We start from the raw sequence: 27,456 nt of genomic DNA on the forward strand, positions 1-27,456 counted from the left end.
TGTCAGTATTTTGGTTCAAGATTTAGGGTTTAGGGTTTAGGGATGTAGACTTGCCTCGATCGAGTCCAAGGAATGTAGACTTGCAGCTATCCACTTTGTATTCCATAGATAAATACTTCTCATACATAATTGCAACTTACAGTAAAACATCAATGATAAATACTTTCAGACATAATGATAAATACTCTATGTTACATGGATAAATACTCTATGTTACAAGAGTAAATACTTCTCAGAAATAATGAAAAATACTTTTTTGAACATCAATTAACAGATAAGCATTTATTAACAGTGATTGTTATTAGATAACAGTATAATTAATGCGCAGATTGTTTTTAAAGCAATAATTAACGTGAAAATTGTTATTAGAGGAATGCATAATTAATGCGGGGATGTGAGTGGGGGGATTTCTTATAATTAATGGGGGGATAAAATGAGACTTTTAGGAAAATTAGTGGGGGAATATATGGCAGTTAAGGAAGAGAGAGAGTGCGGGGAAAATGGGGGGATGAGAGTGGGGGGTTTGTTATAATTATTCAAAAAAGAAATACTGCACTCATCACTATTTAGTTTAAATACTTCAATGCTTTTTAATTAACTATATAAAAAAATATTCACAAATTAAGTATATGTACTGATCCACTCAATATTTTTTTCGTTCCACCACCGTTGCAAATCTATACCTAATAGTCAAGTAAGCCTCACGTAAATTCTCGGGGACACAGAGCATATTATTTATTCAGGAATTTCTTCTTTTTGTCCTTCTTAATAATTTATTCATCATAACTGGCATGCAATCATAAAGTCATCGCTTCCTAACAAAGAGCACAGTCCCATTCATTGCCTCATATATATATACACACACAAACCCTTACTCTTATCACCCCATTTTCAACACTTCAATATATCCAATTAAGTGCTACTTCTCCTTTGCTCCATCTATTTTCAACACTTCAAAAAGGCCTCTTAATAGAAAAGAAGTACTTAATTCCTCCAATGGAATTCTTGGCAACCCTCACAGTGCTACTTCTCCTTTGCTCCATCTATTATCTATGGAAATTATACACCCTGCAATGCACCAAAAATTGCTACTTGATAGACTATGTGTGCTTCAAGCCACCGCATGACCAGCAAGTCACAGAAAAATTTGCGGGCGATATCCTATTGCGCAGCAGGTCACTCGGCTTATCTGAATACCAGTTCATGGTAAATCTGGTTATTAACTCGGGCATGGGGGTCAAAACCTACGCCCCGAGGGCCTTCATTGAAGCACGTGAAACCTCTGTGACATTTGATGATGCGTTGCAAGAAATGGATCAATTTATCAATACCTCAGTGGATGATTTATTCAGAAAAACCAATATTTCACCGCGTGACGTGGATCTCTTGGTGATTAACGTCTCAGCATTCTCCCCCGCTCCATCACTGGCTTCTAGAGTAGTGCAGAGATACAAAATGCGGGAGGATGTGAAAACTTACAATCTATCAGGCATGGGGTGTAGTGGGAGCTTGATATCCCTTGATTTGGTAAGAAAAACTTTTAATACCAGAAAGAAAACCATAGCCTTGGTCATAAGCTCAGAGTCCCTAAGCCCTAACTGGTACCGTGGCAAAGATAAGTCGATGATGCTTAGCAACCTCCTTTTCCGAACTGGAGGCGCTGTCATGCTACTGACAAATGATCCTGCACTGCAGGCCAGGGCAAAGATGAGCCTGAAATGCCTAATCCGTGCACACACCGGGGCAAATGACAATGCATATAACTGTGCTATCCAAAAAGAAGACGGTGATGGCTTTGCCGGGGTCCACATTGGCAGGAATATCCCAAAAGCCGCGGTGCATGCAATCTCAGAAAATTTTATACGCCTCGCCCCAAAAGTTCTACCATACAGTGAACTCGCACTCTATGTTTACCGCACCATAAAGCAAAAGTTGGTAAAACAAACCGGAAAAGGGAAGTCAGCCATGGCACAGATCAATTTCAAGACTGGTATCGATCACTTCTGTGTGCACACAGGTGGGCCCGCAGTGATTGAAGGAGTTGGACGCTATTTGCAGTTGAACCAGCATGGCTCTGAACCTGCCAGTATGACATTACACCGGTGGGGTAACACGTCCTCAAGCAGCATATGGTACGTGTTGGGTTACATGGAGGCGAAAAAGAGGCTTAAAAAGGGGGATAGAGTGCTGATGATAACCTTTGGTACCGGATTCAAGTGCAACAGTTGCATGTGGGAGGTGAGTAGGGATTTGGAAGATGGGGGTGCATGGGAGGATTGTATCAAAAACTATCCCCCACAAACCCTAGTTAATCCTTACTTGGAGATGTACGGATGGGTACTTGATGACACTCTGGACACATCCACTAAGGAGGAAAGGGTAGAGGAGCTGAGAAGATCACAGTAGAAGCAAAAACCAGAATAAGAGGGGGAAAAAAAGAAAGAATGAAATTAAGTAGCATCCAGCATGTTGTTGTACACATCAATACCTGTAATATCACCACGTACCATCTACACCTCGTACCAATATCAAGTTCATGGTTTACAGTTGCATCTGCATCTATTATAGTAATTAATTACTCGTGAATTGTTGAAGTCATTATTTCTTTTAATTTACAGTCATGATTACAAAAGTGAATTGTTTTTGCATGCTATTTAAAAAGAGAGAAAGAGATTTGTAAGTAAATCAATATATATTTGTATTTGAAGATATAGCAATTGATGTAAATCAATATATATTTGTATCTGAAGATATAGCAATTGTTTGGTTTTGTCCTTGTTTTGGTAACTATTAATGTGCTTTTTTTATTTATTTATTTTCATTTGCAAATGAACTTTCCTTTTTCCGGCTGTTCTTAGTTGAAGTGATGATTCTTAATTACTAGACTTGATTGATAAAGTGGATAAATATTTTGCTCTGCCTTTATTCTGTGGTTATGGTTTGTATAATTGTATCGTCGGGAAACACATGTTACTTCATTTTACTCTTTCAAATTTACTCTTTGTTTGACTCGTAGACTTAAAAATAGAGTAGAGTGTTTAACTCATCAATTACTATGCTTCTAAATTCTTACGATCACGACAAAGACACTAAATAAACTCTCCCCATTTTTTCACGAATGTATCCTCTAAGATATCTCAAACTTTGAGTGTGTTTTTGGAAAATCTAAAATATGTTATGCACGAATCTCAAACTACAAATAATATTGCCTCCGGCGCTATCTCCGAATAATATATATTTCCTTGATCTGTTAATTACAATTGATACTCTATATATGTAATCCGGACTTGGCTACGGTGCTATGGGTTGCATAAAGGCCTCCCGTGCTACGGCTCAATATTCGACTTTTCAAAATCCAAACGGTCGATCCGAACCGTTCATCTTATTCTCCATATTAATATGTGTTTGGAGACCAAATTTTACATTTTTTGGAAATTGTTTACTATTTTTTTAGATTTATTGAAAATCGCTGTTTTTCAGACAAATCTGAACCATAAAAAACAGCGATATTCAATAAATCTAAAAAAATAGTAACCAATTTCCAAAAAATGTAAAATTTGGTCTCCAAACAGCGATATTAGAATGACCTATGTTTTAATAAAGTTCCAATTTGGAAACATTAAAAATTCATTGGATAGTGTCAGCTTTATCTTATTTGTTTGCTGGTCTGAGGTGATCATGTTGTTTTTGGTGGGTTATGGTTGTAACTTCTCTGTTTCTTTAAATGGAACTGGGCCTAAGCCTTTTTAATAAAAAAAAAACAGTTTATTAGTCGGACCATCGGATCAACCAATTCGATTGCTGATTTATTTTAATACTTACATATATCTCTCCTCTATATTATGTATGTTAAATTGAATTGGATGACAGAAAGTCGTGTGGTTGAGATTTATTGATCGAAATTTAGATTGAATCTGAGCCATTTAAATAAATAATCTGTTTTCTTTTGATTAAATACACTCTTTCTTTGTGTAGAAATCTAAATTTAGTGAAAATTACATCCGCCACACGTATTGTCACAGATCCGCAATTTTTTTTCGGTGATCCGAAAAAAAAAATTTCGCTGCGTCGTCCCCTCCCCGAGACCCCGACCCTTTCTTCCCAAAGGCAAAAAAACCTAATCGTCCCCTCCCCGTCCGAAAGGCAAAAAAAACCTAATCGTCCCTTAAATTGACGAAAGAAAAGAAATGTGATTACTTGGCGTGAGTGTCCATAAATTTTGCATCTTTCCCAGCAACCAAGATGTCGCACGCAAGAGCAATCTCGAATCCTGTGGTTACGGCGTACCCGTTAATGGCTTCGATAACGGGTTTCTTGCAGGCTTCGAGTTGTTTGACCGGATCCGACACCGGATCCTTGACATCTCCCTTGAAGACGTCCTCGGTGACAGTGAGATCGACGCCGGAGCAGAAGGCGCGATCGCCAGCACCCGTGAGGATGAGTATATCCATTATATTGTTCTTGATCCACCTCTAACAATCGCGCAAGGTTCCGTCTCTCTACCCCTCTCGCTCAATTACCAGATCTCGATTCAATAGGTTGTCGATTTGTCTCTCTCTTTGAAGTTTCTCCGATATTGTGATCTGATTCTTTTTTGTTTCAATTTTTAGAAAGGAAGCATTAGCAGGTTCTCTCGGCTTATTCTCTATGTAAGTGTTCAACAAATATTTGATTATATCATTTATTTAATCCGGTCTAAGCATTTGTTATTTGTAGCTCGCTTTAGATCTCGAGCATCTTACTATGTAATTAACCACTAAATTTGATCTTTTCTATCCATCAGTTTACGTAATTCTTGAAATTCAATTCTTATTAAGGCTTATTTTAGGTAGAAAAGAAAACCATAGACAAATTACGCATAGTCATTAAGTGACGAAATGGTGAGTTCTTTCAATTTTGTGATAATGGGAATTAAAAACTGGAATACGAATCGGGATTATAATATTAGTCTTCGAATTGGTATTGATCTGTTTAGTCAGTAAAACCGGAATAGATATATCATTCAAGTCCTGTCATCTCTGATTGCTCTTGGAAGACATTGATTGGTCTAATTGTACATATAAACAATCCACTTTTTCCTCTCTTTTTTAATTTGCATAGGTTGTTTTTTAATTGTACATATAAACAATCCACTTCTTTCAATTTTTAACTTTTTCCTCTCTTGGAAGACATCGATTAGACATCGATCGGTTGAGAAGGCAGTTCTCATAGCACATGAAACAATTTGAAGAATTGGATGTAAAATTTTCATTGATCTCCAGTGAGATTGGTTTTATAGAAACTGAAATTTGAGAGAACTGAGATTTGCTTATTTCTTTGTTCATGTAGAATGGACTCTTTACGAACAAGTAGCTGTTGTTGCTATGGATTGCCAAAATATAGGCGATGAGTCGCGGGTCTGAGGCGATTTGGTTTGTCTTCTTAGTGTTCAGGTAAAACCCAGATTTTTTATTCTTACATTCATTATTATTGTCAACCAAGCTTAAATATTTCCTAATTCGGCCAATATCTATTAATTTGGTTATTTCAGGCAGGCTACATGTCAAACGCCAGAACTAGCACTTGAAACATTTGAAAATATTGAATATTCGGGTGAAGGTATGGACATATTTTTGTTTTATGCATATGAGTTCTTTCAATTTGTCTAGATGAGAGATTGCACGTACCGGATAATTGATTTCTTTACAAATTTATTGCAAAATAGCTTTCTTTGTTCTTATACCACATATATGTTGTGCTGTTATGCTTTGTAGAATGGGAACCTTACTAAGCTTCAATTAATTGTACTTCTTACAGACAGTATGAAACCTGATACAGAGAGCTATAATTGGGTAATAAAAGCATATACTAGAGCTGAGACCTATGACAGATTCGCATCTAATCCATTCATTAGTCTTGGATTGCAGCAGCATGCTTTTAATTGGAGAAATGAATTCCCGTGTTATCCATAAAATACAAAATCCGTAGGATAATTCTCTCTGAGTTGTCTAAGAAAGTTAGTTTTTTCTCATGTTTTTAATAATATTTATTTTATCATCCATGTCAATTTGTATTTATTTGTGTTTGTTTTGATTGTAGGATAATTCTCATGCATGTCAATTTGTATTTAAAACAATCAGTTTGCTGCTTACCCAAGACTTTATGTTTAGGCCACCAAAAAGAAAATTTCTTCTCATAGTTTGACTCACTAATTTACTCTTATCTGTTTTATGATTAGGTTGACCAAGTCTGATTTCCGTGAGCCGGTCAAGATTGCAAGTGACGAAATGGTGAGCATGAATGAGATGGTTGAGATTGTACTTAGCTTCGAAGACAAGAACCTCCCAATTCACCACATTTCTGGCCCTGAGGGAGTCCGTGGGCGTAATTCCGATAATACTCTTATCAAGGAGAAGCTTGGCTGGGCACCCACCATGAGGCTCAAGGTAAATTATGTTCATTTACAAATCTGTTTTTATGTTCTTTTGTTTTGCATGTTTATCATTTTATTATTTACAGGTAAATTTTATGAATTCCATTTTATTATATACTGAGTTATTTATTAATGCATTTTACAGAATGGGTTGAGATTTACATACTTCTGGATTAAGGAGCAGCTTGAGAAGGAAAAAGGTTTCAGGAGCCGATCTGTCGGGTTATGGTTTGTCAAAGGTGGTCGGGACCCAAGCGCCAGTTCAACTTGGTTCTCTTTGTGCTGCTGATGGGAAGGAGTAAAAATCCATGCAATTCATCCCAATTTACTTTCATGGATGGACACTTCTGACTCTGGTAATTTCTTTTTATTTTTAATTTTTTCTGAACATTTTGCTGGAATTTCCTATGGCAAGAAACTGCAAAATTTCCAAGTTAGTGATAGCTCAAATCAAAATTAAAATATAGAACAGCTTGTGTTCATAAATTAAAGGTTCGCATTTTCAGGTGCCGGTTATATCAAATGTTGTAGATGGCATTCTTGTTGGACTTCTCACTACTTATGCTGGAGGTGTTAGGAAGGCAAGTTAACCTAATTTTGTGTTTCATTATTATTTTCGTAATATCATTTTTATTATCATACTTAGGTTCCAAATCAATGGCAAATATTAAGCATGTAGCCAAAACAGTAAAGAAATGAATTTTGTTAATTCATGCACAAGAGATGTGTATAGGACTATAGGTTAATCAAGTTGAATAAAAAGCAAGTTTTCTATACAAAAGTTCATTTCTTCACTGTTTTGGCTTTTCTTTCTTTTCTTGCATGAGAACCAGGGTGAAATCAGCACCTTTTAGCACCAACAATATATAATTGTTGCTAGAGGGTTTGCCCTTTTGAAATAAACAAGCTTCTTGCATTTTATCAAATAACAAATAAAATAAGGGACTTGGTTGTAAGTAACAAACATAGGGTCCTTATTGCAAAAAAAATTCTCAATGCCTGACAAGATTAAATTAAATTTTCATAAAAATTAAGTGTTGAGTGCTTGATCTTTGTATTTCCTCTTTGCATATGCATATAAGCCACTGTGTTGAAATCCTAAAACATGTTTATACCAACGTTAAGGTACCTCAAACTGGTCCCAAAGTACACCCCAATCACTGTACCCGGCAACCAAATGAATAAAAGCAAAGTGAGATGCAACAGGTACCAAACAGCCCAAAGTTAACACCTTTTACAAACCAAAAAAGATAACAGGGTTAGAAAGAAATTTGGTCAAGTTCCTCGATGAGGCAGTAAAGAACATCACCATGAATAAGTAGAAATATATTTCACACTTATTGGATTTTTCTACAATTTCTGAGATCCTTCTAAAGTTCATATTCTGAAATTTACAAAGACTGGTACTAGAGCCAAAGATGGTATAGAACTGTTCATCACTAAACTGAAATCCTGACATAACTAGAAGCATTAGAAAATTCTGAAATTCATTGAGCTTGAAATAAATAATCTCCTGGAAGTTTATATACCAAGAATACCAAATCTGATCATGTGAGTTGTCCTTTACAATTTTTACAAAAGACTGTTCAATAAACCCCCAATTTCAGCATGTATGTAGAACCAGTGGAATTAATTAAGAAATAGGTTATAAAAATTATAAGTGTATGTAAGACAGAGAAAGGTATTTACATGACTTATATACACCCTCTTTGGATAAAAATATGAATTGAATATGAAATGACACAAATCAAAGTTTGTAGCACCACTGCACCCGGGCTATGCATTTCCAGTAAGAACCACTTGATCCAACGAGCAAATCCACAGTCAAAAATCCTTTGAACAGATGCTTATATTTCGGGCTATTCTGTAAATAATCACATTCATGTAGTAAATAGGCCAAGTTTTTTGCATCATGCATTTAGTGTTGTGTTACAGGAATTAACAAATTAAGAATATCAATTGAAAATAGCATAACGCATTTTGTTCCAAAAATAATAATTTCCATTTTTGTGCAAACAGCCACTTGCGAGGATTTTTACTGATTTTTCGGGTAGCAGTAGCCCGATGGAGCGAGGCAATAGAAGAAGTCAAGGCTGTGATAAATGCCTGGTCTCTCGAGATACTAAGTTATACACAACATTATTTTAAAATATCAATTAATTTGTCAAAAAAATATTAATTAATTGAACTAATACCAGAAGTATTTTTATTTATAAATAGGTTTGGCCACATGTGAATATTAATTTAACATTTCTAATTTTATTATATGTGTTCAATTTGAACAATTATAATCTATTTTTTCATTTTTAGAAATGTTAAACTACATTGAAGAGGATCAATGACATTGACGCTTTAAGAATTTTTTCATGTTATATTTGATCTTTTATTTATTTATTGTTGTTTCTTTTACTGTTATTGATTATTTGTCTTACCATTTTGTGATTTTTTTTATAATTTGGGTCTCAATTTGATAGGTTGGTGGTGCGAATTTCTGTTTGCAGCAAGAACTGTACAAAGAATGGAGCTTTTGGTTCTGAGTACTCTCAAATTTAGAATGCAAGCAGTGACGCCTTTCTCTTTAATGGATTATTTTCTCTACAAGTTCAGCAACGAAAATAGCCCCAAGAAGTTTCTGATTTTACAGTCAGCTGATCTCATCTTGACCTTGATTAGAGGTATTTTTTTTTTTAATTTTAACATTCATTAAGTTATATAGGATCATGAATTAGTGTAGAGCCCGGTACAGATTCATACCAATGGTAAGTTTTTTTGTAGCTAATACTGTACTTGCTTTTGGAAGCAATTTAGGTTTTATTATCAAGGCAACATGTTAATCTTAATTAAGCATTACAATGAACAATCAGTTTAGGTTGTATTCATCATGATAAATATTGCTTGATAGAACCAACGACATATACATGCCAAACTATATCTCACGTAAGCTTACCTTAGAAACATGTTGTTTATAATATTATTTCTGTCATATTTCCTTCACAGGTAATTAACCATCATCATAAGATGTAGAAGTATGAACTTCTTTGCAAACACTCCTGCTTTAAAAAAAATTACTTTTAGATATATGCACACACAAGAGTTATAAAAGAAGAAAATTTTCATTCTATGACATGATCCATGCTAAGGCACAAGGCACTTCTTTCTTCTCTCTGATTTTGGATCCCACACAAGGACTACAGGCGACCACTTTGAGAGACGAGAGATTCATTCTATATTGTATTTAGATCCAATTTTATTTTAATATCGATGAATATTGTTAAATATACACTTTTTTCATTGATTTATTTTGTTAATAAATATTTGTCATTTTGTATGAGAATTTATTTTTGTTATCTTAAAAAATATCCCGTTGCAACGCACGGGCACGATACTAGTATTAATATATAGTGATTATCATAAAATATAATATTTTTACATAGTATCTGTGAAAACTCACATATATATATTCAATTATGTGAGTAGAACTAGGGTGTTCTTAAGCTCACCAAGGGACTTGGTGAGCTCAAGTCTAAAACCCGTTAAATCGGTTTCAAATGATGAATTTGAACCGTTAAAATCCGTCTACCTTACGAGTGATGCGTCTACATATGAAAATTTTAAACATTCGAATTAATTTAATATAAAGTCAAGCGGTCAAAATTAGAAACTTAATAAATTAATTTTGATGCATTCATTTTTTGAACGTTTTTTGACCGCTTGACTTTATATTAAATTAATTCGAATGTTTAAAATTTTCACATGTAGATGCATCACTAGTAAGGTAGGTGGACGGTTTGAATTCGTCATTTGAAACCGATTTGACGGGTTTTAGACTTAAGCTCACCAATAGACTTGATGAGCTTAAGAACGCCCTAGTTCTACTCCAATTATGTAATATAAGATCAATTTTTCTTTTAATTTAACATCTAAATAAAATAATAATATTGATTTATTAAAAGTAACTGAAAGGTTTACTATATCGGAAAGAATATAACAAACTCAAAATTTAAATTTTGATAACTTTCAAGAGGTATTTACTTATTTTATAATAACAATGAATTATATTCTTAATGAAAAATAGATGGCTTTGACAGAAGTTACGAAAAATAGGATGAATGATAAAATAAAAACAATTTTATTTTTGAAAATATAAACATAAGATATAGTTTTATATTATACATAATTGATTCTTTCTTAAATTTCCAAAATTTTTGAGGTCTTCTATATAAATATTATAAATATGAGTTATATGAGTAAACAACAGTACACCTTTTGTGGTTTCCCTGTGATGAAGTACGGAAAGTGAATTCATTCAAATCTGAACCAGTCACTTGTGTCTCTCTTCTATTTTTAAGGGATAAAAAAGCATTGAAAATTGAACCAATCTGAAAAATTCGGTTTTTAAGGAACAAATAAGCGATTTATTTTTTTATAAAAACCAGTAAAAAAATCCGGTTTTAACCTGTTCATTTGCAACACGGTCTTATAAAGGAACCAAACCGGAAGAAGTGCCGGTTCCGATTTATTTCAGTCCAACCTTCTGATCCAGTCTAGTTCTGATAATACTGTAACAGAATGATACAACTGAATTCTATTGCCTATTAAACATGTCCAGTACTTGTTACAACTGAATTCTATTGCCTATTAGACATGTCCAGTACTTGCTATTAATATTTGCCGAGTTTCTTAAAAATATCCAAATTTATTAATATTTTATTATAAATAACCAGATGTTTGAAAAAATTATATTTTTACCCAAACCGTAAGGAAATTTTACGGTTTGGATTAAAAATTAAAACCGTAAGATTTCCTTACGGTTTGGAATTTTTTTTTTGTTTTTTTTTCTGCTTTTTTTTAGCCCAACTTTGCACCTCTGGTTAACATATCAAAACACCTTAAAAAATTATGAAAATTTACCGACATGCATTGTTGACTTCATAGAACAAAACTGTGAAGTTTCATACAAAATCACAAAACAGATCGTCAGATATCGGCTCTCCAAATTTGCCCGAACTGCTGAAGGAGTGCTTCTGAGCCCAAATTTGCACTTCTGATTAACATATCAAAACACCTTCAAAAATCATGAAAATTTACCGACATGCATTCTTGACTTCAAAAATTCATATCGGTAAATTTTCATGAGTTTTGAAGGTGTTTTGATATGTTAATCAGAGGTGCACATTTGGGCTCAGAAGCACTCTTTCAGCAGTTCGGGCAATTTTTGAGAGCCGATATCTCACGATCTGTTTTGATATTTTGTATGAAACTTCGCAGTCTTATTCTATGAAGTCAAAAATGCATGTCGGTAAATTTTCATGATTTTTAAAGGTGTTTTGATATGTTAACCAGAGGTGCAAAGTTGGGCTAAAAAAAGAAAAACAAAAAAAAAATTCCAAACCGTAGGGAAATCTTACGGTTTGAATTTTTAATCCAAACCGTAAAATTTCCTTACGGTTTGGATAAAAATATAATTTTTCAAACATCTGGTTATTTATAATAAAATATTAATAAATTTGAGTATTTTTAAAAAAATCGGTAATATTCGTCTACAACACGTTATCTTTCATGGAAATAAATCTGCTACGATCCTAAGGGATTGTAGGGTCCTACGATTTCAAATTCAACCTTTCATTTTTTTGAGTTGCATGAATCTATAAAAGTTGTTTTTTATGCATGAATCTCTAAAAAAATAAAATGTTGAATTTAGAATCGTAGGACCCAACAATCCTTTTAGGATCGTAGCCGATTTATTTCCTATCTTTCATAATCTATCTCCGATGAACATCTGCAATTAATAAAACACAACCAAACTAATGTACGGTTAGGATCCATTAGTAATAAACAAATTACTTGCATTTTAATGTCCAGCGCACATTAGTTGCATTTTAATATTTAAGTAAATTTTAGTAGCAAATCTCTTTAGTTCCCCGTAATTATTAAGGAAAAATGTTGCATAAATTTTCTTAAATACGAAAATACGATTAATATAGTTCAAGACTAGAAAATAGGAGCTATTTAAAGTGAGCATCTATAGATTAATTTTGAACGGAAATAACCTAAAGACATTAACGTTCCGTTATGGTTCATAAGAAAATACTTAAATATAATTCCACAACTAATGTATTTGTGATACAAAAGCAGAGAGAGCAATTAATTAAGTACTATAATTGCCACCGCTAGCGCTGCTGCATGGGGCAGATGGTAAAGGCACTAGTCCTCTTACAAGATGACATGAGTTCAATTCTGCATGGGACAGTATTAGAGAGTCGTGTGCGTTAGGGGTGTCAACGGGTACGATACAGATCGGGTGGAGATATTTTCATATCCGTACCCGTTATGATAATGAAAAAAAATCTTTACCCTTACCTGTCCTATCAAATACGATACAGATCTGATAAACGGATAAAAAAATGTCATTAACATTTCGATTTGTGCTTTCGATAAAATATTTTTCAAAATAAGAAAAAAATAATAAATACAACTATTTTGTATTATGAAAATTTAATAAAATATAAAATTTTATTGTATCATGTATTATCTTCATACAAATATATATCTATATATATAATTTTATTTTTAAAAATTATCTTATACGAAAACGGATAAGATAATGGAAAAAAAAATCATTACCCTTATCCGTACCCGATTAGCTAACGGAAAAAAAATCTTATCCTCACCCGTATTTTCGGATACAATACGAGTCGGATAAACAAGTAAAAGGGTGTCATTGACACCCCTAGTGTGCGTGCCTATGGGCTATCCTAAAAAAAATAAAAGAAAATTAAGTACTAGAATTAAATAGGCTTAAAATTAATGTATACTTACCCGAATAGAGTGAAGCATTGAGAGAGAAGAAATGAAAAAAACAATGCTACAAGAAGAGCAGTTAATTCGCCAATAGGTAAATGAATTGGAACTTAATTCGTACGGTTGGCTGAGAGGAGAGGGTTGATATATATATATATATATAAAACAATAACAAAAACAATTATGATAAAAAAGAATCAGGGTCAGATAACTAATAAAACCGATCACGATACTTCTCTGAATAAGTATCATATGATCGGTTTCAATTATTTAAAAACTTGACCCTGATACTTCTCTGAACAATCAGTGTCAGCATTATTATAAATACTATTTTTTTTTACATTTTCGCTGTGAATGTAATATCAGTGTCAATTATTCACAATATCCAACCCTGATTATACATTCTGTACTAGTGCTAAATATATGTTTAATTTCAGTTACAAAAGTATATCGAATGCCGATTAATAAGATGAATTAACTAAAGCTAAATAAAAAATTAAGAGCAACATTAGAGAACTATGAATATAAACAAAAATGTGAACAAATTGACAAATAGATCTTATGACTAAAATAAAACTAGAAGTAACTGAAGAGATACCTGTACTAAACAAAATCTATGAGAGGCATCTAAGAAAGTTTAGCATGTTTCTTCATTTGTAGCTTTTATATTTCTTTGGCACTGCAAGGCACATGAGATGGATACACCACATCTACACCATTTCTATTTTATATTTTATAATGCCTTAAGCTTCTTCTTCTCTTGTCTGAGTCGCACCTATCTTCCCTCCACTGTGTTAGGTTCTGAGAAATTGAAACTGGGAATATTTACCGTTGAGAGTTCATTTGAGTTGGTCAAATATGACCAAGGGAAAGGATCTAAACAGCGTGGGACGCTGTCTGGGCTTTGTGGGCTTAATCAGGAAAAAGTTCCCGAGAAAATAGGAGATGGGCCTTCAACAGCCCAAGTGTAGAGTGCAAGAATGAGATACCAGTGAGAACTGAGCAGTGGTCTGCATTGAGATTCGTGACAGAATAATAGAGACGACTCAGAGCAGTGTTTTAAAATGCGGTTTTGTTCATGCATGCGGCATGCCGCATATGAGGATTTATATATGCGGATTTTAAAATAAAAATTCACGTATATATATATATAGAGTGAGTCTATGGTACTATGCATATCACGGGTTGTTACCGTGCTACGGCTCTATATTCGAGTTTTCAAATCCTAACGGTCGATCCGAACCGTTCATCTTGTTCTCCATATTAATATGTGTTTGGAGACCAAATTTTACATTTTTTGAAATTTTGTTACTATTTTTTTAGATTTATTGAAAATCACTGTTTTTGGATGGTGCAGAATTTTCAGATCAAGTGATATCTATATATATATCTATATATGTACATATATTTATATTCATATATTTGAATTTATTTTCACATAATTAAATAACCAATAATAATTTTTTCACATAAATTATAATTAAAATGCAATCAAATTATCAAATTAATCAAGCATATGCCGCATATTCGGACTGCATGGCCATTTTCAGTCCACATGGCCACATATTCAGATCGCATATGCAGTCGCATGCTCAAAACCGCATGAGAGGACCGCATGGTCATTCTGAGCACGGTTGCCAACTGCATAGCCATATGCGGCCGCATTTTAAAACACTTGTCTCAGAGTGATGAAATAAAGTAATGGAGTGAATCTCGGAATTATCCTTTTCTTTTGAATTTCTTCATTTTTGCAGGAATGAGGGGGAGGATATTAATGAATTGAGATCACCTAAAAAAATTCAAATTTTGAGTTTGGATCCTGACCATCTGATAACAAATTTAGAATCTGCACGAATATTAAAGGAGGTCCGTACATTATACCTCAGTTCGTATTGGGCCGAATTCTGATAAAACGGGCCGGTATCAAACTCAAATTTTAAGTTGCTTTAGGAGATTTAGGCCGGATATAAATATCCGTTGTTGTTTTCTATTAGAGAATCGTTGTATCATAGATTCATAATATGAACATTTATCTATTTTACTGGCATATTAACCCAAATTTCTCTTTCTTCAATTTAACTTATTAAATTCAAAATTAGCATTTAGTTATGGAGCGATCGAAAGTGTTGAAAACAAAGAAGAATTGAAGGATTGATCAAGCACCTAGGATTTAATCAAGGAATAACATATGTTCATTTTTTTTTTTTTAAGGATAAAAAATTAGGTTGTCCATCAGTATCAATAATTACTGAAAATAAAAACAGTATCAACGGTACAATAAACAGTATAATAAATGCCTAATAAGCCATGTAATATATAATTATATATAGAGCTAGGCCTTGTAAAAAACTAAAAATGAGTCAGATTCAATGAAATATTTTACTTCTCATCAGATCTCATAAACTCAACAGAAAGAAAAAAGAGAAAGATATATAAGACGGCTGATTAGAGAGTTAGGATATTATAATTAATTGTATCATAATAAATATATAAGTATACTTCAGTCCTTTTGCATGTATAAAAAAAAAACCATCACACCTCTCTTACATGTACAATGTCACAGAATATTGGGAACCATAAGCCACAAAGGATTTTAATGTGAGCAAATTGAAATGAGAAATGCAGTTTAGGATCTCAAGTGACAAAAGCTAAGTAATCTTCATCAGGGGACCATGGGCCCCTCTTGACAGTGGCTCTGTCACAGCACAGCACTCCCCATTAGAAAATAGAACAATCTAAAGGTATAAGAAGGTAAACTACTGGAGACTGAGACAATGAACGAGAGAGAGAGATAGCATCAACAAGATTAATTATTCACAATTTTAGAAAAATCAGCTATCAGCGTTAATTCCTTCAAAAATTAGAAAAATCAGCTATCAGCGTTAATTCCTTCATTGAATTGCTCTGCCATTAATATGGGGGTGTAAGGAGAAGGACAAAGGTAAGAAGAGAGGAGGAAAGAACATGGTATATTTGTCAATTTCTGTTTTAGAATAACTAAATAATTGATTGGATAAATAAAAGGGGATATAAGAAAAGATTATAAATTTGTATGAGGATATTGGCTATTATAGTGTTATTATGGAGAAATTGGTTATTTTGAAAGTTTGCATGGCTACACTAGAAATTTTCCCTTTATAATATTGTAATTTTGTATTTTTTTACATTTTGTTTTATCGTTTTAATCTGCTTATTTTACAATATTGCAATTTTATAGTTTTTATGTTTTGTTTTCACAGTTTTAGTTCACAATTTTACAGTATTGAAAATTTATGTTTTTTCAATTGTATTTAATCGTTTTTATCTGCTAATTTTACAATGTTGTAAATTTATAGTTTTTATTTTTTGTTTTCATAATTTTAGTTCATTATTTTACAGTATTGAAAATTAATATTTTTTAAACTTTGTTTAATGTTTTCATCTGCTAATTGTACAATTTGGTAAATTTATAGTTTTTATCTTTTGTTTTCACAGTTTAAAGTGTGAGAGTTATCTTGATTGTATGGACGACAAATTAAAGCTGTCAAATTCTGGTTAGCTGTGGCATGCACGTATCATTTGTTTTCGCTCAAAAATGAATTTTTATTTACCAGTGGTGCACAGCGTGGAAGCAAGATTGGCACTTGCAATGGGACACGCATTACATTAATTGATGACTACCTATCCGGTGCAAAATTGCGTGCATGCATCCATTGGGGAATGCCATGTGCAGTATTTTCTAATAAATCAAACATGGTTGCTAATTAACACACATATTTTTTGGGACCAGCCGACCAGGTACTAGTAGGTATACGAAGAGACACTCCACCATATATATATTCCAGCACACAAATTTTGATGCGCCAGTAAAAAAATCTTGCTGTTTTTACGCATATATATATCCGGTGCAAAATTTTGCAGTTTTTACTGTTTACAGCAAAGAAGCAATTTTCAAATATGTTTAATAAATAGTAAAAAAATTTCAAAAAATATAAAATTTGGTCTCCAAGCACATTTCAATATGGATTAAAAATCTAACGGTTCGGATCGATCGTTTGGACTTTCAAAATAAAAATACGGCGTGAAGTAGAAACGCGTTTTACTTCGTAACTCACTGTAGTCCATCTCTCTCTCTCTCTCTCTCTCTCTATATATATAGCATTAATATTTTTTTAACAGTTTTTCTTAATTATGTAAGCGTGAATGATATGAAATTTAATTTAATGTCTTAGAAAAAAATATTATGTATTATAATTTAAATTTTGTATTAAAGTCCATCATAATTCGTATGGGCAAATTGTATTGCACATTAATATCTGTGCAAGAGATGACCGCTTGATATATATTTTATATTCATAAATCATAAATAAAATCCACATTCATTACCATCGTAAAAAAAGGCTGTTGCCAGCCTGTATCTTATTATTATTATTGATGTCAGCCGTGTGATCAAAATCAAATAGTATAGTTTAGCACATAATATATATTTTATCCTAAATTAACATATATACAGTACAACGATCAGACAATCAATTAATTGTTCATCCGGTCATTAAAAGACAATACTTTTTGAATAAAAAAGTCGTATATAAATTCATAGTAAATTGACATTCTGACTCAATCTAAACTTAATAAATAAATTTGAATTTACATTTAACTTAAAAATCCGAAAAGTCCGGTAAGAATTTTAAAGTTATCTGTTCCGGAAAATTTCAAATTAGTCCGAAAAATTCTTATAATTGATTTGGTTTTAAATAAACATATATAAAATGTTAGTTATTTAACATGATAGGACCCTTTGTCCATCTCGCTTTATAATTTGTGTTGCTTGATCTGCACAAGTATTAAAGAGACTGCATGCTACTGCTAATACCTGTAAATTGTAGAGTTATTCAGTAGCATGCGACTCTGTCACCATCCGCACACATTCTGGGTAAACTATACAAAGTCTGGTTTCAACTCCAGTCAGAATCACACACGGTTTGATCATAACCGTACACGCCCTGTACTGGTATCTCTGCAATATGAGAGTTGCTAATCATATTCTAGTGTTGATCTCCTGTTAGTCTCACAACACCCTAACTGAGTAAGTACTTGTCGGGAACTTAGCACAATTGCATGTAGATTAATGATAAATCATAATTACTAATATTACAAAATGGTCAAGTTCACTTGGTCAGTTCTTTCTCTAACCTTTGGTAATAACAACAATTAAGATTACCCCACTATTAGTAATAGAATGTGATATTCGTCTGCTAAATCACATCCTAATAGGTCCCTTAACTGTAGTTCGAATACAAGCGGTCAACCGGTCAGTCTATTCTACTTGTATCTAGGATAACTTATATTCTTCGGATATTGGTTAACCACAATTAGATATGAATGGATTGCGCACTCCACTCATATGAGGTCACTTTAAACACACAATAAACAAGAATACAAGGCATAAAATCTTAGTAAGAGTTCAGATTATAGTGCAAAGATAATATAAATGAACAACTAGATTAAACTCATAAGAATTCAAGATTACATGTCTTCACCCTAGAATAGGGTTGCTTAGCCACTCATGGCGGGTTCAACAACAAAAGAAACAAAAGACATAAATAAAGAAAGCAATAAAGAGAGATGGAGGGAGAACACCTATACTGCCCCTTATCTCATGCACGCCGTCTTTATACTTTGTTTCTTCCTCATCTTCCAGTAGAGACCTTACTATTCCTTAATAATTTCTCCTTTGCATAGCCTCCACTAGAGTGAAACCCAAGTTCTAAGTGCTCTCAGATGTGTATGTTTTTCTATGGTTCCAGAGATTCGAGAGAGAGAGAGATCTTTCCCAGGCATCCATTTGCTTAAGGCCTTGGTTGGAAAGTTAGATCTGTAACTGCTGTTCTGGCAGTTTCTACATGCGGATGCCAGAGTAGCATGCGGTTTGGTTGAGATCTGCACGGGCGGTTATAACCATCTGTGATAGCTCTTTCAAGTTGCATGCAGATGAAGGCGTCCGTGCACTTGAGGCTGAGATGTCAGAATTTCGTGTTTTATGCCTGTTTTTGCTTCAATATCATTAAAAATTTGCAATTCTCTAAAATCAAGTGAAATAATAAAAATGAATCTGATTCTCTATAAAATGAGCAATTGTAATTCGATAAATGACAATCATATAGGCTAAGTGATAGGAAAAATTGTGACTTATTTGACCCATGTCACACCCCCAAGCTTAAACCTTTGTTCATCTCGAACAAACAATCTAAGGATTTTGTTTATCCCCAAATAAAATACAAAGATTACGAATGTGAAAGATTTGATTGTCCCCAAGCAAATCTAAACAATTTGTTCTTGGGTCATATTACTTTGGTTCGAACCTTTAACCATTGCTTCTAAACCAAATTACAAGAGTTATTAAATTATTTTAGATCTGGGTTTGCCATGAAATTGCTTGCTCAAACTCCAGGTTTGTACTTGAATAAAGATCTTTTATGAATAGAAACATTTGCATTCACAACACTATTCTTCACTTTAATCGGAATATTTCAAAAACAGAAAATTAAAACTATTATCATGAGAATAATCATAAAGAGGATAAACATTCATTTCGCAATTCCCTTTATGCTTTGATCCCTTCTTCGACCATACCCTCGGGTTTGGGATAAAACTAAGTGACAAAGTGTGTTAGTAAAGCATAACTTATGCAAATGCAAAAATTCTGAAAATTTAAAAGAGGGGTAAAAATTAAAAATGCAGAAATTAAAAGGAAAAGTAAGATAAGGGGTAAAATTAAACACGTCATTTGAATCTAATTTTACCTTTTAATTTGAAGGACCTGATAGGGTGTACAGTGGTCATTTCCATGGGGGCTACACATGTTTAAACCCCTATGCTTGGAGTAGAAATCAATTCAAGTGATGAAGAAGGATCCTCAAATAGTGCAAGATATAGTGACAGCAACTTATCAATAGCAGTTGCCTAATTTTTTAGGGTCTTTTATGCTAAAAGTTTTATTTTGTGGTATTCTATACTTGTCTGTTAGGTTTTATGGTTTATGATTGCTTTGATGAACTGTTTTGAGATTTTTTAACTTACAGGGTCTATCATGCATATGTTGGTATGTTGGTCACATGATAGGTTTTTAGGGGCTGTTTTGCTTATTTCTTTAGGTATATGAGTGATATGCAGGTTGTAATAGGGTTCTATATGTTTTGTTATTTTGGTATACTTTGTTTGATATTTTTGCTTATCAGTATGCTTGTATTGTACTTGGTACCATTGGTATCAGTAAACTTTGTAATGGTTTCTTGCAATAAAAATCGGTGGCATAGTCCACTTCTCTTTAAAAAAAAAATGTATTAATCATCATAGATTTTCAGCATTTTTTCAATCGAATAGATTGATTTTTTTTGAGATGAAAAGATGTAAGTCTAGCTTTTTAATTAAGACTTCTTCATTTGAATTTCGAACTCACAATTTATTATATAAAAAGTGTTGTCATTTGTCATTAGATTAAAAATTAATTTTCATCTAATAAAATATTAAATTTGTCATTAGACTAAAGACTGATTCTCATCTAATTAGTAAAGATTACACAAGTATTTGTGACTATCTCATCTAATACGTACCCGTATATATTCTTTTTTCAAATTTTACAAGTTTTGCTAATATTCATTTGTTCGCTTTAAAAAATATATTATTTTGTATATTATTTGCATTATATAAGAAAAAAATATTTCCGAAATATACTTGTATTGTATCATAATAATAAATTTTAGGTCTCGTAGAATTATTTTTAATTATTCTTTAAATATATTTTTTTATTACAGTACAACACGAACTTTAGTTTGTTGAGAATTGATGGAAATTTGCCACCCAATCACCATATAGTCTATATTACATTAATTATGATAAGTAGTTAAGTACAACGTTCCAACTTCTTCTTGTTGTTCCTCTAGCCTTAGCTTGTAGCACGTGATTATTGAAAAGAGAGGAATCTACTTTTTTTTTTCACATCAGATTACACTTTATATTAATTTTCTTTCCATTTTATGCTACGCATATCGTTATATAAAATATAAAATATAAAATTTAATATAAAATCTCTTAAGCATATTGATTTTTTATTGAATGTTTCATACTAATTTAATCGAATGATTATATTATGTTTTTAAATTTTTCTAAAATCAAATTACAATAATATAAAAGTTATAATTCATATCTATTACTGAAAATTTTCTTATTAGAAATTGAAAAGCAGTTTTAAAAACAGAGTAAACATTTTCTACTCAAATCTTATTTGATCAGACGACAGTCATGATTAGTTACTGAATTTTCTCTTATAAAGTATGTATATTGAAGCATTTCTCAATTTTATGTATCCTATATATCTTGATGAGATGTACGTAGCATGAAAAATAAATCGACCTTATGTTGTAAAAAATATAATACATAAAGGATTGGGAAACAATATAATTTCCTTGATTACGAATATTCATTAAAAAAAACCAACCAATTAAACAATTATATCCGAGCAGGACCAAGTTAATATAGAACTTAAAACGGTGGCTGAACTTGCATGAGGCATATATAGGTCATCATAGCCTAGGGGTGGCGCAAAAACTCTCGTAGCTCATGATTTATTGTGACTCGCACCTGACTCGTTTGCTAATAACTCATTCGTTATTGGACCGAACTATTAACGAGCCAGTTCGTCACTAGCTTGGTTTAGAATTAACGAGTTCAAGCTGCGGCCTAGCTTGCTCACTAGCTCGGCTAAGCATCAATTTTTGAATTTGTATACATTTATACTGTCCAGCTCTATCCAACTCGGTTCAGCTTGATCCAAAGAGTTTGTAGAATTCATTTTCTTCATAAAACAAGATTCAGCCAGACCCAACGAGCTAACTCCGATTGGCTTGTTATGATTTCAAGCTGAGATTTTAGCTCGGAAACCCTAGATCCAGATCGCTCAGTTTAATTCGATTCATAATTAATAAGTTGAGCTAGAACCTAGCTCATACTGAGTCAGCTCGTTGCCACCCTGGCCGACCTGATCACAAGCGGGCCAATTACTTCCACGTCTGCATAAAAAAATATCTTATAATTATTATATACATATCACTTTCCTAGCTAGGACATGACCTGGATTATATTATTTCAATAGATCATTAATCAGCCACAAAATATGGCTCCACCCGTGTTAGGTGATATGTTAGCTAAGTGCTTTATTAGGAGCAAATCCCGGCAAACACATGACATATGCTTGTTGTTTCATTGATGTGTCATGTGTGTCAACTTTTTTTTTTCCCTTTTTCAAAAAAGTTTTTGAAGTCGACCATTCATTTTTGTGCTAAAAATTTGTACATAATCATCTATTCATTTTTATAAAATAAAGATGGAAGGAAATCTTTGATCTTTTAAAATTTACAAGAGAATCTATTAGAAATTTTGAATTTTAAATTTTAAATATTTATCCTACTACATGATATTGTTCTTAGTTACTAGATCAAACGTTGATTTAAAAAAAGTGTGTTAACTTGATTGTATTAATTAGTGGAATGTATTTATTACAAAAGTTTGCTTGACAAAAGGAGATAATTAAAACCACACTTTGGATTTTTCTGATACTGATTGTCAATAAATAATTAATTAATTTATCAAACAATTAATTAATGAGTCAATGATACCTAACAAATTAAACCCCCTAGCTATTAAAGAAGAGTAGTTAGACGTTGTTGTATTATTCTATCCAGGGTTGAATTTTTAAGCCAACCGACTTACACATAATTAATTATAACATCGATCACCACAAATTTGAAAGCAACATCCACCTCCTTTGGGGACAATAAATTGAAACGACTACATTATTGTAATATATTTTTTCAACGCAAATTAAAAAAATAATTGCATAAAATTTATTAAAAATATTATATAGCATGCAGTTGCAATGATGTACAGTTGAACACTATAGCGCACGCAGTCTTTTGTTTATTTCTTCTATTGTTGGCATTTTTTTTGGTGCACAAAAAACAATATTATCTACAGATTTAAATTCATTTTTTTAATTAGTAAAAGTTATTTATCAAGCCATTCAAACCATCTAATATATGTAAGAAATTTTTTATTCGTGTTCAAATCTGCAATTTATTGTATTAGAAAAAAAAATCTAAGCATCATAACATAAACTATAAATCTTTTTTCTATTAAAAAAACCTAAGCATCATGAAATAAACTATCTATCTTTTTCTATTTAAAAAAATCCTAAGCATCATGAAATAATTAAACTATCTATCTTTTTATATTTAAAAATAAATTTTCAGTTTGAACCTTTAAGTAAAAGTCTATATATGTAGCATAGTGTGTACTAAAGCGTGTAGCGTAAATAGCGGACTGCTATTACCGCTATAGCAATTGTAGTTAAAATAATACACTTTTATTCTATAGCTTAGCGTTCAAGGTCTGAAAATACTATAGCATAGCGCTATTTAAAACACTGATATATATATATACACAGAGAAGTCAGAAGCAAATAATCGACATACATGGGACTGAGTCAATTGGCGAAACAGTCAAGTTAGTTGAGTTATTATTTTCAATGAATTTAATGATCTAGAAAAGATGAAAAGCATTTAAAAAAGAGAGTTAGAACTAGGTATTCTACGGCAAATATATCGGATTGACTTTAAATAACGAATTTCAACAGTTGAAACTGATATTAACTTTATCAATCATGTATATTTATATAAAATTTATAAATTAATTTATCATAAAGCACTACAACATATCGGACCATCAGTGACAGGTAAAACCAGTCACTAATAGCTATGGCGTCGGCCGCTGATGACCCAGTCGTTGAAGGCCTCGTCGCTGATGCTCGCTCGATAACGTCATTGATCGCTGAATGACGTCATTCCGGTCGCTAATGACTTATCAGCGACGGTTTTTTTTTTTGTCACTGTTGGGTTTTTGCTAACTCCATGTAAAGGGTTTTTGCTAACTCCATGTAAAGGGTTTTTGTTAACTCCATGTAAAGACATCAGCGATCAAAATTATCGGTCGCTGATAATCATAACCAATCACTGATGCCCTGGATATCAGCGACCAAGCTAACCGGTTGCTAATACTCTTCTGTCAGTTTTTTAGTTCTTTTAGTTATTTACTTTCTCCCATTTAATTGGTACTACATGTACTAGCATAAACATAAACATCGATACATGCAAACAACATAACACATAAACATCGATACATACAGGCTGCACCTTAGGCCGCACAACCCCTCTGACTTGGCTATTTTTGTTCTTTTTCGATCAAGGTTTCTTCTAAAGTGGACACAGTCGCACAATGTGCCCCAGAGACTGTTCCAAAGCTTGCAAATGTTCCAAAACTACAAATAAGAAACGGCAGTAACTTGGTTCTTGATGTATTTCTAAGCTAAATTATGCTAAATTAATCTAAATGCATAGAAATTGGTCAAGTTATTGATACAAAACCCTAGGTAAAAGTATACATAATTTACACTCATCACAGAGCCGCATACTATTGAGTAACTTTGCAACTGACAAGTATTAGCAATAGCATGCGGATGGTGACAGAACCATGCGCTATTGTTATGACAACCAGAACCTAAATTAAATAAGTTTGAATGATAGAATGTCTGATTCCCTAGAAGCTCATCTTCCAAAACACTTAATCTACTACTATTTCTTTGTTGTAATCCAACATTATAACTAAGAAACCAACAATCAAACAACTGAACATATATAACCAATCAACCTAAAAGGACCGATAACCTAGACCTTAGTTTACATCTTAGATCTCTTAATACATCATCCCTGTGGATCGACACCCCAATCTATACTACACGGTAAATTCATACGCTTGTGAATCGACAGTAAGTATAAATTAGGATTATAAATATTATTAGCATTGATTTTCACCCCATCAAGTTCATCCTTATATCATTAAGTAATTGCCTACAAAAACAAAGTAAAGTTATCTCATGAGCAATCTACAAATGAGAATACCAATCTACAAATGTAACTTCATAAACTACTATCACTTTCTCCAATGTTGATTTGAATATATATCAAAAGTATTAATCCTCATTAATTATACATTATACATTATTTCCCCTATCTATATACTAACTAATATATAAAGTTAGAATGTGATTATTAATAAATAGCATTGAATTATGAAAGAGAAATTTGACATGGACGCTGATATGTCATGTGATTTTAGAGGCTACAACTATTTGCCGACGACTAATACTATTTGCTAATTATCATACAATTTCAGTATAGAGAAGATTCATCCAGCTGCATTTCAAGTTTCTTTTTGACTAAATTATTGCAACACAGTAGACACAAAGCCAACATCCCATCGTCTGCTATTATTCCAAATTGTATTTTGGTGGTAGCAAATTTTCATTACTCAATTTCAGAAAATCCAATCAAAATCAATTATCTATGTTGCATTATATGGTATTGACATTTATCATATAACTGATTTTCATAGTGGAATATCTCAACAGGGGATGATTTAAATATATATAGAGGGGTCAACAATCATTTTCAAAAATCATTTCAATAAAAAATAAAATATATCTCACACAAGATAATAAAACCCTTCACTATTTAATTTTATAAAAAAGGCATGTAACTTGTCGCTGATGTCAATTCAATTCAGTAAAATACCTGGAGAAAAGACGGTGATGTCCTGGGAGGAGAGAGACGACGACAAACAATGGATAGGAACTGCTTGAGAGGCACCAGAGGAGGGAGAAGCACCGGAAGAGATAGAGGCGATCGGCACCGGAGGTTTGGGATTATGGCGCGCGGAAGAGGGAGAGGCGATTGATTTTCGAGAAGAGAGGTTTGAGGTTATGGTGATCGATTTTGGAGAAGAGAGAGGTTTGAGGTTTTGACGATCGATTTCGCATTAGCAGAGAAGGGTTTGGGGTTATGGCGCGCGGAGAAGAAAGGTCATTGGCACCTTTTTTTTTTCCCCAAAATTTTAGTGATAAAAGAAAAAGAAAAAAACTTTTCAGTGAATTTTTTTTTTTTTTTTTTTGGATAAATTGAGCATCAGTGAGTCAGCACCAGTCGTTGATGCTCCTTTCTGCTGTAGTGAAGTCAAGCGTCAATTTTATATTTTATAAATTAATTTTAATACCTTCATTTTTCATCATTTATGACCGCTTGACTTTATACTAAATTAATTCTTAAATTTATAAATTTTGTATGCAAAAACATGTACGTACATTGATTTTAACATATTAAGTTTGTCAAACTAATTCTATAGATCATAGAGTTAAGTTCTTCAAAAAGACTTGGCCAACTCAAGAATACTATAATTCTACTCCCAGAAAAAAAAAATGTTGCAAGCATCTCTTGATTTCTTTTAGTTTCAGTGATAAAATTAATTTCGCAAAAATGTATTTATTTTAGAACCGATCCTGATAGTATCTGAATCGGTTATAAGCTAAGAACCGATCCTATTAATTCATGTGCTGTGATTTTATTAGAATTTAGTATTGGTTTTATTGAGAAAACCGATCCAGATAGATATTAATATCGGTGGATTCGTACAGCTGATTCAGATAGGCCGATCCTGATTCTAATTTTTTCACTAGTCAAAATCACACATTACAAGCACTGTTAATCATTAAAGCAAAGAAACTCCAACACGATTATTGCAACCAGAGAAGCAATCGGGTACTACGAGCAGCGCAAGATGTCACAATCAAATTTAATAGGAACATGGATATTATATCCCACTTATATAATACCTGTACGTATTATTATTAATTCAAAACCAAACAATATTATATATATATATATAGAGTTAGGCTCGGTGCTATGGATAGCATAGTGACCTCTATGCTACGGCTCAATATTTGAGTTTCAAAATCCAAACGGTCGATCCGAACCGTTCATCTTATTCTCCATATTAATATCTGCTTGGAAACCAAATTTTATAATTTTCTGAATTTTTTTACTATTTATTAAGCCACTTTGAAAATTGCTAATCCAAAGGTTTTACTGTTTTGTGCAGCCACCGTTGGATCAACAATTTTGTAAAATACTTAATAAATAGTAAAAAAATTCAGAAAAATGTAAAATTTGGTCTCCAAGCAGATATTAATATGGAGAATAAGATGAACGGTTCGGATCGACCGTTTGGATTTTGAAAACTCAAATATTGAGCCGTAGCATAGAGGCCACTATGCTATCCATAGTAACCCAGCCTAACTCTATATATATATATATATATAT

At 32.6% G+C, this 27,456-nt stretch overlaps 1 protein-coding gene and 1 pseudogene across 4 annotated transcripts; both read left to right on the forward strand.

Moving 5' to 3' along the window:
- Positions 1–960: 960 nt before the first annotated feature.
- On the forward strand, positions 961–2,450 carry LOC144548128 (3-ketoacyl-CoA synthase 12 pseudogene; annotated as a pseudogene).
- A 1,666-nt stretch (positions 2,451–4,116) lies between these two features.
- Positions 4,117–9,740, forward strand: LOC144547707 (cyclin-D4-1-like). 4 transcript variants are annotated; one of them, XM_078296409.1, is made up of 10 exons: positions 4,117–4,488; positions 4,611–4,649; positions 5,329–5,432; positions 5,531–5,598; positions 6,218–6,425; positions 6,558–6,768; positions 6,919–6,993; positions 8,432–8,538; positions 8,887–9,087; positions 9,410–9,740. In XM_078296409.1, exons 7-10 carry the CDS (start codon positions 6,944–6,946, stop codon positions 9,415–9,417), a joined length of 366 nt encoding a protein of 121 aa, XP_078152535.1. In that variant the 5' UTR covers positions 4,117–4,488; positions 4,611–4,649; positions 5,329–5,432; positions 5,531–5,598; positions 6,218–6,425; positions 6,558–6,768; positions 6,919–6,943; the 3' UTR covers positions 9,418–9,740. The 4 variants fall into 4 exon arrangements, 1 of the variants encoding a protein (XP_078152535.1); XR_013509135.1 differs by having other exon boundaries at positions 4,117–4,538; positions 8,432–9,087; XR_013509136.1 differs by having other exon boundaries at positions 4,117–4,538; positions 4,615–4,649; positions 8,432–9,087.
- Positions 9,741–27,456: the final 17,716 nt, after the last annotated feature.

The sequence above is a fragment of the Carex rostrata genome, chromosome 32 (assembly GCF_964058835.1).
Source record: "Carex rostrata chromosome 32, lpCarRost1.2, whole genome shotgun sequence".
Lineage (NCBI taxonomy): Eukaryota > Viridiplantae > Streptophyta > Magnoliopsida > Poales > Cyperaceae > Carex > Carex rostrata.

What these genes read in the sequence shown, in the direction of transcription:
- LOC144547707 (XM_078296409.1), top strand. Translation starts at nt 6,944, where the DNA reads ATGGCATTCTTGTTGGACTTCTCACTACTTATGCTGGAGGTGTTAGGA. An exon ending in ATGCTGGAGGTGTTAGGAAG is followed by an intron (nt 6,994 to 8,431) that starts GCAAGTTAACCT and finishes TTGTGCAAACAG; the next exon opens with CCACTTGCGAGGATTTTTAC. An exon ending in CTGGTCTCTCGAGATACTAA is followed by an intron (nt 8,539 to 8,886) that starts GTTATACACAAC and finishes TCAATTTGATAG; the next exon opens with GTTGGTGGTGCGAATTTCTG.